At 47.7% G+C, this 14,239-nt stretch overlaps 1 protein-coding gene across 1 annotated transcript in view; it reads left to right on the forward strand.

Moving 5' to 3' along the window:
* Positions 1-85: 85 nt before the first annotated feature.
* The window catches only part of Egfr (epidermal growth factor receptor), a 389,728-nt gene continuing 375,574 nt past the window's right edge, over positions 86-14,239 (forward strand). Inside the window, exon 1 of the mRNA XM_076210022.1 lies at positions 86-713. Within this exon, the coding sequence (XP_076066137.1) occupies positions 542-713 (172 nt within the window). The 5' untranslated portion in view covers positions 86-541. The remainder of the gene's footprint in view (positions 714-14,239) is intronic.

Below are 14,239 nucleotides of genomic sequence, written 5' to 3' on the forward strand. Positions count from 1 at the left end.
ACCTCACGGCCCGCGTCGTCGACTCGTCTCGCCTTGAATTGCTCCTCGCGAGCCGCCGGCCACCAGTTACACGGGCTCTCTCGGAAGAAGAGCACACAGTCACGCCACCCGGCCTCCCCAGCACCTCGCATGCGTTTTCTTCAATGGATACGTCGTTTACATAAAGCGGAGTGTGTGTTGTAGGAATCTGTGTTGTGTCTATTATTGCCCAAAAAGGAAAATCATAATAATGAAACTAACTTGAAAGTGTGTAAATATTTTTTTTCCGAAAACTGAGGAAACGTGGGAAGCACGCGCAGGAAAATACAAATAACCTCACTGAATGTACAAATAGATTTGAAAGGATAACATCTTTTGACAGACATTTTTTTTTGCGTGTGCAAACATGTGCATAATGACTATCCATACGTCAGAGTGTTTTTATATTTAGCGAGTGAGTTCTTACCATGTCGATGTTGACATTATCGATGATGATGATGTTTTGAGTGAAAGAGAATTGTTGACGAGTTGTGACGTACTTGTGTGTCTTTATTGGATAGTGATGGAAGGTGGAGATAGTGTGGCGGCGGAGGCGTCAGCCCCCTCCAAGAGGCGGAACTCCAAGCAGGAGCCGCCAGCCCCCACCGAAAGCCACCCCCAGCCCCGCATTCACCTCCTCTTCGTCGTCCTCTTTCTTCACTGTCACCTAGGGGCAGCTGTCATTCAGGAAAGAGGTATGTATGGATGTGTGCGTGTATGTACGTATGCATGCATGTACGTATGCATGTATATATGCACGCGTATCCATGTATGCAAATTTACCATTTGTGTTGATGTTTCGTCTGTCTGGTGATTCAAGTTAGCCGAGGTGTGCAGGTCCCGGGGTCGGGCCCGCCCACGACATGGTTCGAACGAGGGGCCCGGGTAGGTAGGTAGGTCTTCTTTCTACAAAGCAATCGACAGTCAATGAGTGTGTGTCAAAGAGGTCAACCTCTTTAGAAATAGAGGTTAATTATCTTCGGGGTTAGTTAACTTGCTCTTTAATGTTAACTTAGTTTAATCTCTATCTCTCTTCCCCTCTCTCTCTTCCCCCTCTCTTCCCCCCCTCTCTCTTCCCCCTCTCTCTCTTCCCCCTCTCTCTCTTCCCCCTCTCTCTCTTCCCCCTCTCTCTCTTCCCCCTCTCTCTCTTCCCCCTCTCTCTCTTCCCCCTCTCTTCCCCCTCCCTCTCTTCCCCCTCCCTCTCTTCCCCCTCCCTCTCTTCCCCCTCCCTCTCTTCCCCCTCTCTCTCTTCCCCCTCCCTCTCTTCCCCCTCCCTCTCTTCCCCCTCTCTCTCTTCCCCCTCTCTCTCTTCCCCCTCTCTCTCTTCCCCCTCTCTCTCTTCCCCCTCTCTCTCTTCCCCCTCTCTCTCTTCCCCCTCTCTCTCTTCCCCCTCTCTCTCTTCCCCCTCTCTCTCTTCCCCCTCTCTCTCTTCCCCCTCTCTCTCTTCCCTCCTGTCTCCCCTCTTACCCCTCTCTCTCCCTACCTCTACTCCCCCTCTACCCCCTCTTTCTCCTCTTACCCCTCTCTCTCCTCCTCATTCTTCCCTCTCTCCCCTCTCTCCCCCTCTCTCCCCTCTTACCCCTCTTTCCCCCTCTCTCCCCTCGTACCCCTCTTTCCCCCTCTCTCCCCTCTTACCCCTCTTTCCCCCTCTCTCCCCTCTTACCCCTCTTTCCCCCTCTCTTACCCCTCTCTCCCCTCTTACCCCTCTTTCCCCCTCTCTTACCCCTCTCTCCCCTCTTACCCCTCTCTCCCCTCTTACCCCTCTCTCCCCCTCTCCACCTCTCTCCCTTCTTACCCCTCGCTCCCTTCTTACCCCTCTCTTCCTTCTCACACCTCTCTCTCCCCCTCTCCTCTCTCTCCCCCACTCCTCTCTCTCCCCCTCTCCTCTCTCTCCCCCTCTCCTCTCTCTCCCCTCTCTCCCCTCTTATCCCTCTCTCTCCCCTCTCTCCCCTCTTATCCCTCTCTCTCCCCTCTTATCCCTCTCTCCCCTCTTTCTCCCTTCTCTCTCTCCCTTCTCTCTCTCCCCCCTCTCTCTCTACCCGCTCCCTTCCGTCTCTCTACCCCCTCTCTCCCTGCTCTCCCCCTCTCCCCTCTCTCCCCCTCTCCCCTCTCTCCCTGCTCTCTCCCCCTCTCCCCTCTCTCCCTGCTCTCTCCCCCTCTCTCCCCGTCTCTCCCTCTCTCTACCCCCTCCCTCCCCTCTCTCTACCCCCTCCCTTCCCTCTCTCTCCTCTCTCTCTCCCCTCTCTCTCCCCTCTCTCTCCCCTCTCTCTCCCCCTCTCCCCCTCCCTCCCTGCTCTCTCCCCTTCTCTCTACACCCTCCCTTCCCTCTCTCTGCCCCCTCCCTCCCCTCTCTTCCCCCCTCTCCCCTCTCTTCCCCCTCTCCCCTCTCTCTCTCCCCGCTCTCTCCTCCTCTCTCCCCGCTTTCTCCTCCTCTCTCTCTCTCTCTCCCCCTCCCTCCCCTCTCTCCCTCTCTCTACCCCCTCCCTCCCCCCTCCCTCCCCCCTTTCTCTCCCCCTCCCTCCCCCCTTTCTCTCCCCCTCCCTCCCCCCTTTCTCTCCCCCTCCCTCCCCCCTTTCTCTCCCCCTCCCTCTCCTCTCTCCCTCTCTCTACCCCCTCTCTCTCCCCCTCTCCCCCTGTTAGTCACGTATCACTTTGTCTCACTAGCCCCTGCGGACCAGATTCTCCCTTAGAGCTCTACGAATCATCCCTTGAACTTCTGCTCTCCTTCCGATCTGCTGCTGCTGCCGCCGCGTCACCCTCTCTAAAGCTCCTCTTCTTCTTCTTGAACCATTTCTGTGCCTCCACATCTTCGGTGCGATGTTGTCCCAAGGATAGAAGCGCTGGGTGTCGTCTTTCGTCCTGCTCCACGTGTGGAATTTTTTTATTGAAAAAAAAAATACTCAACTCCACAGACTAGGCTCGAGGGAGAGGGAGAGTGGGGGTGGGGGTGGTAGGGAAGGGGACGGGGGGATTTTTCACACGAAAGGCCGGGGGGGGGAATAATTTAGGTGGTTTGGTGAAATTAAATAATGAAAGGGATTGGGGGGAGGTGCGAGTAGAAGTAAAGTATTATTGAAATACGGAGTCTGAGGGAATATTTTTTTTTTTCTACCTACTCGAAAGCCTATCTTTAATTTCAAATGCTATTGTTGCACCTCGAGCACATGATCTCGTTTTTGGCGCTCTTCTCCAATTAATGATGATGATTGTGATAATGCTGATAATACTAATAGAATAATATATAATAACAATTATATAATGAAAAATTATATAATAATGACAATATAATAATAATAATAGTAATGATAATATGATTAATGATATGATAATAGTGATAATAATGATGATAAAGATGATAACATTAAAATAATAACAATAAGATAACAATAAAATGATGATAAAATAACAATAAAATAATATCAATGATAATGACAATATTAGTGATAATGGTAATGATAGTAATGATAATGATAATAATGATAATGATAATGATGATAATGATAATGATGATAATAATAATGATGATAATAATAATGATGATGATGATGATGATGATGATGATGATGATGATGAGATGATGATGATGATGATGATAATAACAACAACAATGATAATAATAGTGGTAGTTATGATGATAATAATAATAATAATTGTAACGATGATGATGATAATAATTGGTGCCTCGCGTTTTACCGATTGCAAACCCTCAATGATAATGACAGTTAGTGATAATGATAATGGTAATAAGGGTAATAATGATAATAATGATGATGATAGTAATGATAATAATAACAGCAACAATGTTACTAATAGTGGTAGTTATAATAATAACAATGGTAACGATGCTGATGATAATGATAATTGGTGCCTCGCGTTTTACTGATTGGAAACCTTCAGCCCCACACACAGAGCGGGTGGCAAGGGTCATCCTCCCTAAATAAATGATCTCTCTGGGAAAGACTATAGGAAGATTTTTTTTTGTTTTTTTTCGGAGAATAAATGAATGATTTTTTTTTATCTCCCTACAATTGCTGTGGGGAGATATATCTTTTATTTCTTTCGTTGTTTTCTCTCATGCTTAACCGAGCCAGCTTAATTTAATCTAATGTAGCCTAACATAACCTAATTTAGATGGACATGGCCTAATCTAACTTGACCAAACCTAATCTACCTCAACCTAAGCTAAACCTAACCTAATCTACCTCAACCTAAGCTAAACCTAACCTAATCTACACGAGTCTAAGTTGATCTAACCTAATCTAACCTACCCTAACTTAACCTAACCTAACCTAACCTAACCTAACCCAGCCTAAACTAACATAACCTAAATTAACCTATTCTATCGTAATCTGACAACCTAAGTTGATCTAGCCAATCGCAATGTACCTTAGCTTAACCTAACATAAACTAACCTAACCTGATCTACTCTAACGCAACTTAACCTAAACTGAGAAATCTCAGACTTGCTCATAAGAACAACACCTCCCCCCTCTTCTCCCCACTCGGGGGAATAGGGGGGGAGGGCGACGGGGTTGATTTCATATGACGCCATTTCTTAAAAAAAAAATCTATTGTGTATATCTATAATCTTTGTTACTCATTGGTAATAGTTAAATTTTTATCTCCTAGGAAATATTCGACACCTTCGTGCATTTTCTTCTTTTTTTCTTTTCTTCTTTCTCTTCTTGCTCCTGGTGGCCTCCCTTACCAGCAGCGCTCGTCCGCCCCCTTCTCGCCAACAGCTGCGCTTGTCCCCTAATAGTGATTGGCTTATTCCTCCCTCCTCCCCTCTCTCCCTCCCTCCCTCCCTCCTTTTCTCTATCAGTTTTTTCCGTGTACCAGTTACTCCCTTTCTCAGTAACACCCCCCCCCTTCTCCCTTCACCTCCAACGGTCACCCTCACTGTCATTTGCTCCCCCACCCTTGTATGATTGCCTCCTCTTTCTAGCAGTCATCAACAACTATCTCCTCATCCCTCTCCACCTCCTTAGACGATATTGACTGTAGAAGTTTAATGCAGTTATCAAGTTAAATATTATTTCCTCCTTTACCTCCTTTGTGATTCCACCTCTTCTGTGCACTTCAAGGATTTCTAGAAGCGCTAGATGATGTTGACAAAACATAAAATACAAACTGTATCCTTGCTTGACCTACTCGGCGTGGAAGGATCGTAGTGGACCTGTAGGTAGATAGATAGGTTTATTTTAGTATACTGTCCTTTTTAACAAGCAGTTCAAGCCAATGACCAGTGCAAATGAAATCAACAAATGTTAGAAATATAGACTCACGTGTAAGAATATTATAATATACTAAGGATAACTCAAAAAAGTTGAATAAAAGACATATTTCCATTGAGGTTTCTTGGTAGGTAGTAGCATGCTAGTCCCTGTCTAGAGGTTTGCAAATTCAAGACCTTTCCAACGTATTCCGTTGGTAGGCTACCTTCAGCTGTCTAGCGACAATAAGAATTAAGGTGTAGGTCGAAATGCGTCCCCCGAGAGTAGGTACAGGACTGAGTTGGAGAGCCGAATGAAGAGAAGATTTTCGCTTGAGTGTACAAGTGCAATGAACTTCGTGACCCTTGCTGTGTGCGACTATAAACAAACGCAGATCCAACTTCATCGCTGATTCCAAGATAGCTACTGAATGACATGGAGTGAAAACGTAATAAATGAGTAAACGATATGACTAGATAAATAACCAAATAAATGTAGGTAGATAAATGACCAAATAAATGTAGGTAGATAAATGAATAAATGGATAAATAGACAAGTAACAGATAAACAGATAAAAATATGTTGATGAATGGCAAATAACGTGGAGAATAAAGATGACTGCACGCCTCACACAGTACCCTTTAGGTGAACAGGTGCGACACTGCTGTCGCAACGGCAGAGAGGAAATAGTATTTACCTCCTTCAAGTGCGTGACGTCATCAGGACATTGTCTTCAATCCGTGAACAGAGCGGGTAACGGGTGAAACATTGGAAGAAGGAGACAATTAAAAAGAAGAAAAAAAAATAGATGGTTCAATAAAATAAATAGATAAAGGATGGCCGAATTCGTGATCTTTTTCGCTTTTGTGACGATCCTGCAACTAATGCAAAATGTGTGACGTCACATCTGCAAAATACGCTAAAATGACAAAGTCGAGTTGAAAGTAAATTTAGAAAAACTTCGGTCTCTTCCCCTCCACGGCCCAAGTCCAGTGACACCCCCGCCCCCGCCCCCATTCCCACCCCGACCTCCCCTCAAGGGACCACTTGGCCTTTGCCAGGACAAAATCAACAATGTGCGCTCCCACAAACAGGAAAAGATAGTCGAGGTACAGCGTGCGTGCGTGCGTAACCTCTTGAGTTCTTGATTGGCTCCTTTACTGACACCTGAGGGACTTCGCGTTTCTTGAGGATGAATAGCCTTTAAATGAGGCATTGGGGCTGTCAATGGCTAGTCCCAGCCTATGGTGGTCCCTCAGCCACCTCTACCGCCCCTACCACCACCGCCACCACGACCCATTACCTCCCCCCCTCCCCCCTCCGTCACTTCCTTTGACCCTCTCCTGCCCATGTGTGTGCTTCCTGTTTCCAGACCACACGAATAGGACCCGTCAGTACTGCTGCCCATATTGTCCACCCGTAGTACGTCCTCCTGGACCTCTTCCTCTTCCTATTCCTCCTCGTTCTCCTCTTACTCTTCCCATTCCTCCTCGTTCTCCTCTTACTCTTCGTTCTCCTCTTACTCCTCCTTCTTCTTTTACTCTTCCTCCTAGTCAGCATCTTCATTCTCGTCCTCCTCCTCATCGTCACCATCATCATTATTCGCCTCCACCTCATCATCATCACCATCCTTCTCCTCCTCCTTCCTCCCCCTCCTCCTCCTTCCTCCCCCTCCTCCTCCTCCTCCTCCTCCTCCTCCTCCTCCTCCTCCTCCTCCTCCTCCTCCTCCTCCTCCTCCTCCTCTTCCTTTTCCTTCTTTCTCCTCCTCCTTCTTCCCCCGCACAAGTGCTGCAGGTGTTTTCAAGTATCTGGGTCTCAACGCGGTACCTACGCAGAGGAGTAGGCAGGCAGGCAACCCACCCACCCACCGGCGCAGAAGGAGAGAAACTTCAGCTACGCGACTCTCCTCCTCCTCCTCCTCCTCCTCCTCGTTGTTCTCTTGGGCGTCTGCTCCCTCTTGCGGGCGCACCTCACCCTTTCCCCCCCCCTCCTCTTCCCCCTCCTCTTCACCCCCAAGAGGCGCTCACACGTTTCCGTAAAGTTTGGGGGAGGGGGAAGGAAGTCCTGATGGGGGGTGGGACGGGGGTATGGGAACGGCCACGGGGGCGGGGGAGGGGAGGGGGAGGGAGGAGATGGGATACCACGTTGCGGGAAAGGATGGGATGGTATGGAGTTTTATTTTGGTTAGTGTGTGTGTGTGTGTGTGTGTGTGTGTGTGTGTGTGTGTGTGTGTGTGTGTGTGTGTGTGTGTGTGTGTGTGTGTGTGTGTGTGTGTGTGTGTGCGTGTATGTGCACTTGTGCGTACGCAAGCTAATACAAAGCCAAAGAACCTTGCTACTCGTAAACCCAATTGAAGCATTTAATGATTCTATTATGGCTAGTGCCTAACAATTTCATTCGGCCAAGGACACAGACCTCCATTGTGACTTGGCCAAGGCTATATGAAGTCCTTGGGGGGTTGGGGGGAGTGTCCTGAGTATTTAGTGGCTGCCCAAGTTTTACGGCTTGTCCGGACATCCCGTTTGTGAACACGGAGCGTCAAGTCCCAAAACTAGGTTCATAATCACTGCATAGATTGCACACTAAATATCGAATTTGTTTTTGTCTGAAAATACATACATATGCACACACACATACATAAATACATACATATATATATATACATATATATATATGTATATATATATATATATATATATATATATATATATATATATATATATATATAAGATATAATTTATAGCATTACAATATTCTGCCGGTAAGTGTTACCTTGATATCATGGCTTCCCGATTATTTTTTCATCCATTTGTTTTATTAATCTATTTATTCCTTTTTATTTATCATCTACTCCTCCCAAATGAGCATTTGAACCCCCGTTTGGGAACCACTACCATACCAGATAGAAGCGTCTGGGAATATCTAGAAGATAATTCGTGCAGGGACACACGCCCCGTGTGAATGAGATGGAGATATCAGCGCGATGGGATAATATATACACCATCTTCCTCTGCGCGAGTATGTCATTTTCTTGTGCGATGTGTAGCCTCATCAAGCGGATAGACGCGTTGTCTAGGGATCCTGTGGATAACTAGCACTTTGGGGTCTTGCTAGAATAGCCACGTGTTTATCAGTTCTCCTGGGGAGACCTAATGAAGAAGGCCCTTGTGAGGGGTTGTCTGCATGACGTTTGCGAAACTCGCCAAGGGGCAGATAAGACCGTGGAGAAGCTCCACAGAGAATAAGCCATTCGATTTTCGTTGTTTTCTTTTCTTCTTCTTCTTCTTGGACTCTGCTCAAGCGTTGGGACAGATTGCACCGTCCAAGAGACGGATAAAGTGCTGAAGATGCCCTTCAGTGCAAATATACGATTTTTGTCTTCGTATTCATTTTAGACTTTACTATGATGGGAATAACACTGAGAGACCGAAAGAGAGCAAGTTGGGTGAGAGAGCAGACTAGAGTGGAAGATACTGTGGAGGCAGTAAAAGAGAGGGAGTGGAATTGGGCAGGTAAGTTAGTGCAAACGACTGATGAGCGATGGAGCAAGTGTGTAACTGAGTGGATGCCGCGAGATAGGAAGCGTGGAAGAGGGAGACCAGACAGAAGGTGGAGAGACGAGATCGAGAAGTTTGCAGGAGTGACGTAGCAGAGGATGGCACAGTCGTGTGAATCATGGAATGCTACGAAGGAGGCCTTTGTTCAGCAGTGGACTCAGGATGGCTGATTTGATTGATTGAAAGCGGTGGTACATATTACCTCGACATACCGGTTCAGAGAATCCTTTTGTAAAATGTAAAGTCATGAAGATACTAGTATTTTTTGGCCCAAGATTTGGTGTAGGGTCAGTGCTGTTATTGAATATTGCTATGGACAAAGAGAATAAGAAAGAGAGAGAGAGAGACAGAGAGAGAGAGGGGAAATCGTACGAGACAAAAAAAAATCGCAGATATGAATATATCAACTTCACAATCGTGGATATAAATAAATCACAACTTGGGATATTGTGCATCGAAAGCAAGTTTCAAGAAGAACAAGGGGGCGCGGCCTAAACGATTTTCCTATCGAGGAAGTCGGGGGATGGGGGGCGACGTACGGACGAATAAAATCTCCAGACGGCAGCCAGAGTAAGAGGGTAAATCAGGGGGGGGGGGCGGTCAGTGACCTGACATCAGTGCAGCGGTGGGCACCACGGAGGTGAGCAGAAAAGGAGAAAGAAACCAGGAGAGGGCACCCAATTCTCAACCAGTTCAGATCTTGATTGAAAGTGATCCAGACTGTCCTTCTATTCCTCTTCCTCCTCCCCCTCCCCTTCCCCCTCCTCCTCCTCCTCCTCCTCCTCCTCCTCCTCCTCCTCCTCCTCCTCCTCCTCCTCCTCCTCCTCCTCCTCCTCCTCCTCCTCCTCCTCCTCCTCTCCTCTCCTCCTCCTCTCCTCCTCTCCTCCTCCTCCTTCCCCTTCTCCTTGTCCTCCTCTTCCTCTTCCTCCCCCTCTTCCTTCTGCTCCATCTCCTCTTCTTCTTTCTCCTCCTCTTCCTTCTGCTCCATCCTCTCTTCCTCTTCCTCCTCCTCTTCCTTCTGCTCCATCTCCTCTTCTTCTTTCTCCTCCTCTTCCTTCTGCTCCATCTCCTCTTCTTCTTCCTCCTCCTCTTTCTTCTGCTCCATCTCCTCTTCTTCTTCCTCCTCCTCTTTCTTCTGCTCCATCTCCTCTTCTTCTTCCTCCTCCTTTGTCCTCCTCTTCCTCCTCTTCCTCATGCTCCTCTTTCTCCTCTTCATACTCCTCTTCCTCCTCCCCCCACTCAGGGAGTGACACTGTCATGGGTGGAGGAGGAGGAAGGGAGGGAGTTGGGGGGAGGGGGGGGATGGTTGTGGTCAAAACCAAAGACCGAAGATGGCATCATTGGTCAGCGATGAATCAGCCGGAGGGCCTCCGGCGTCGTGTCCCCTCCCGAGGAAGAGGAACTTCGAGCTGAGAGTTCGATGTGGAGGACCGCAAAGAAAACGGCAGTTGGATCAGACCTCGAGGTCAGACACTCTTCTGGGTTAAGTGGCCCCCTACCCCCCCTCCCTCCCTCTCTCTCTCTCTCTCTCTCTCTCTCTCTCTCTCTCTCTCTCTCTCTCTCTCTCTCTCTCTCTCTCTCTCTCTCTCTCTCTCTCTCTCTCTCTCTCTCTCTCTCTCTCTCTCTCTCTCTCTCTCTCTCTCTCTCTCTCTCTCTCTCTCTCTCTCTCTCTGTGTCTGTCTGTCTGTCTGTCTCTCGTGTGTTCCCATATCCTTTCCCTCGACCTGAGGATGTCAAGGAAATGAAGATGATCACCTGGTTGAAGTTTCTGAGAAGCTACGAGGGGAAAGGAAAGAGATGGGAGGGAGGGCAGAGGGGAGAAGGAAAGGGTGGGGGGGAAGGCCAGGCCACCACAGGGCTGTCGAGGAATGTGTGCTGCCCCCATCACCCAGGGCTGGGTGAAGGGTTCTCTTGGGTACTGTACGTGGCTGGGGGGGGGGTTGGGTAGGGTGACGAGAAGGCAACTCTATCTGAGCTCCCCCCCTCCCCCCTCCCCCCTGTCCTTACCCACGGTCCTGCCCTCCTCCCTACCCGCATCAGTCTCGGTGCGAGGCAGACATGTTGTGTGTGTATTTGTGTGTGTGAGAGGGAGAGAGACAGACAGACAGACAGACAGAGAGAAAGAGGGTGAAGGAGAATCACCATGGTCTTGTATCACGTGCTGATCTCGTAATCGTCAGCTATTACCTTTCCGGATGAGAGCTCAAGTCTCGTATATTCCCTAATCTGATGGTGTGACCATACACACACACACACCTAACACGTACACCCCAACTTGTTCGTGTGTGTGTGTGTGTGTGTGTGTGTGTGTGTGTCTGTGTGTGTGTGTCTGTGTGTGTGTGTGTGTGTGTGTATGTGCGTGCTTGCGTGCGTATGTGTGTGTATTACGAGTGAATGAGACAGAGAGAGAGGCCACGACACTAACGAGTTCTTGCTACAGAGCAAGTAGGCATTTCTGGCCCAGACGATGATGACGGGCAGGTCCATCGCCGCGGATGTCATGTCCAAGACTGAATTCGTACTAATGAATATAGATTGGTCAGGCTTAGGTACAGAAGTAGTTACAGAAATAGTTTCTTGTAGAAGTAGTGGGCATGTGGTCACCCTACAAAGCGTAACAACACGTATGAGGTAACAGAACATGCGGCGCCAATCCGCTCAATCGAGGTGCTTCGCATATAGTTAAACACATATCTGAAGACTGTTCTGTATTGGTGTGGCATAGGCACGACCACAACATATATGGGGAGGAGGAGGGTCTGCGTTCTCTGGCTAAAGCGATAGAGGACGATTAGTTTTCTCCAGACTTTAGTGTCATAATGTACTGACGCTTCGGGCTGAACAACAACAGTAACAATAACAACAACAGCAGTAGCAACAGCAGCACCATCAACAATGGCAACAACAACAACAACAGCAATACTACCACCAACAACAACACCAACAAGAACAACAGTAGCAACAACAACAACACAACCACCAACAACACAACCACCACTACCAACAACAGCAACAACAATAGCAACAAAAACAACAACAACAACAACAACAACATCGAGATTAACAACAGCACCTCACCCAACGCCAACACCACCAACAACAGCAATGTTAACGACAACAGCAGCAATGTTAACGACAACACCTACAAGAACAACAGCGGCACCTCAACCAACAGCACCAACAACAGAAATATTAACGACAACAGCAATATCAACGACAGCAAAAACAATTTCCCAATCCTACAGATGATGTTGAGAGCGCCAGCATATCTTCAGATCTGCTTTGAGTGAACCAGGGAAGAAGAAGAAGAAGAAGAAGAGGAAGAATTTCGTCTTCGTCGCCGCCGCCATTCCGTTGCCAGATTGTGCCAATGGCCGAAACTCTTCCAGTTGGTATCCACGGAATGCAAACAGTCTCTTTATTTTTAAGCGTCTGAGTACTCAGACTGGGGGGAGATGCTCCTACTTGAAGTCATGTGATCATCATCGTCGTCGTTGTACATACAGTCACGAGCAAATTGTTTGACCCATCCAGAATTTTTTACGATACAAGATTCAAATTCTTTGAATTTTCTTTCATTTTTATCCAAGAAAATGATCTAACTGTAACCTAAATATAGGGGAACGTATCACGTACTCGACAGAAAGAGAACCATATTGACGTTGTAAGAACTGTTGCGTGGGCCAATTTTTTTGTTCGCTCCTGACTGCACAACACGGGGATCGAAACTTGTGATCGTGACTGTGCACTGCCAGCGAAGTCGTGGGGGGGTGATGACGTCACAATAAATGTATTTGTGACTCACTCTTTCTAACTTTTTTTACTAGTAACAATACTAGTTGACTAGTTGATCCTCCGCTAGTGGCGTCATCGGTAGCTTGCTTGTCTCGCGCCCTCTTTGTCGCGGGTTCGACTCCCGCACTCCTCCCCGGTTCCCAGTTGCAGTGACTGTTCGGACACGTAGGGTAAAGGCGACTGCTTCGGTCGCAGCTGCTCAGCGCCTCCTGGCGTTTTCACCTTCTCAGCCTCTCTCCTCCTCCGGCATGGAGGGGATGTGACGAAGGTGAATGAAATCGCCTGGCGGCACCAAGAAGGGAAAAGGGAAAGGACTGCCCAGTAAGGAATATTTGCTACTGAGGGGGGGGGGGCGGGGTTTGCCTTGAAGATGACGAAAATCACCTGGCGACAAGAGGGAAAGGATCATCATGGATTGCAGTGGTCTACAGGAGAGAGAGAGAGAAACACACACACACACACACATACACGCAGATTGGTGGCGGATTGGTAAGGCACTGGCCTCACAAGCCGGAGAACCGGGGTTCGATTCCCCGGCCGGGCGGAGACAAGATGGGTTTGTCTCCTTTCACGTGTAGCCCCTGTTCACCTAGCAGCGAGTAGGTACGGGACGTTAGTCAAGGAGTTGTGACCTTGCATTCCCGGTGTGTGGAGTGTGAGTGGTCTCAGACCTACCCAAAGATCTGCTAATAATGAGCTCTGAGCTCACTGCGGTAGGGTGGTGTCTGGCTGTCTCGCAAAGAGGCTGCAGCAGATCCGAGGTGAATACACACACAGCACGCACGCACAGAGAGAGAGGAAGAGAACAACGTAAGAATGAGATGCACAAGAAAACGGGTCACTGTAGTGACCTTAGGTCAAGTCTAAATTGAGAAGAATCTTTCATTTAACGAGTATAAAGGACACGTGACCTGGAAGGAACCCGACAGAGGGGAAGAAGAGGAAGAAATAGAAAAGAAGGATCAAGGAGAAAAATAAGAGAAGATAAATAGAAAGAAAAAAAAAAGGGAAAGGAGGAAGCGAGAAGGAAAAAAAAAAGAAAAGTTAAAAGAAAATGAAAAATAAAAACGCGGTTCACACGTTCACTAATTATCGTTGGTGTCTTCCAGTACGAATTGCTCCCTCTCCCTCTCCCTCTCCCTCTCCCTCTCTCTCTCCCTCTCCCTCTCTCTCTCCCTCTCTTATTCGCTTTCTCGCTGTGTATGTGTGTATGTGTGTGTGTGTGTGTGTGTGTGTGTGTGTGTGTGTGTGTGTGTGTGTGTCTGTGTCTGTGTCTGTGTGTCTGTGTGTGTGTGTGTGTGTTAGTACGTGCTGCCTTTTGTCTGTTCAGTGCTTTTGCTAATTGCAGGCGAATGTCCGTTGCAACATTCTTTCTCTCGTAGTTCCGTTGTCGCCTTCTCTCTCTCTCTCTCAAGGATCCAGCTTGACTCTACGATTGTCTTTTGTTTCCACCATTTGCACATCACCACGCCTCTTATTTCACAATTTACTTGATTTGCACTTTTTTACAATCTCCGAATAGCGTCATCAGAATGTTTTTATTTTCTATGTAAGACAGAATACAATCATAAATGTAACTCAGGACGGAAAATTTAAGGAGAGCATTGTCGACTGTTTTCGAAGAGTAAAAGAAAGGTTGCAATTGGCGAACGA

The sequence above is a fragment of the Oratosquilla oratoria genome, chromosome 2, assembly GCF_046742065.1.
Source record: "Oratosquilla oratoria isolate Oo_2021 chromosome 2, ASM4674206v1, whole genome shotgun sequence".
NCBI classification, from domain to species: domain Eukaryota; kingdom Metazoa; phylum Arthropoda; class Malacostraca; order Stomatopoda; family Squillidae; genus Oratosquilla; species Oratosquilla oratoria.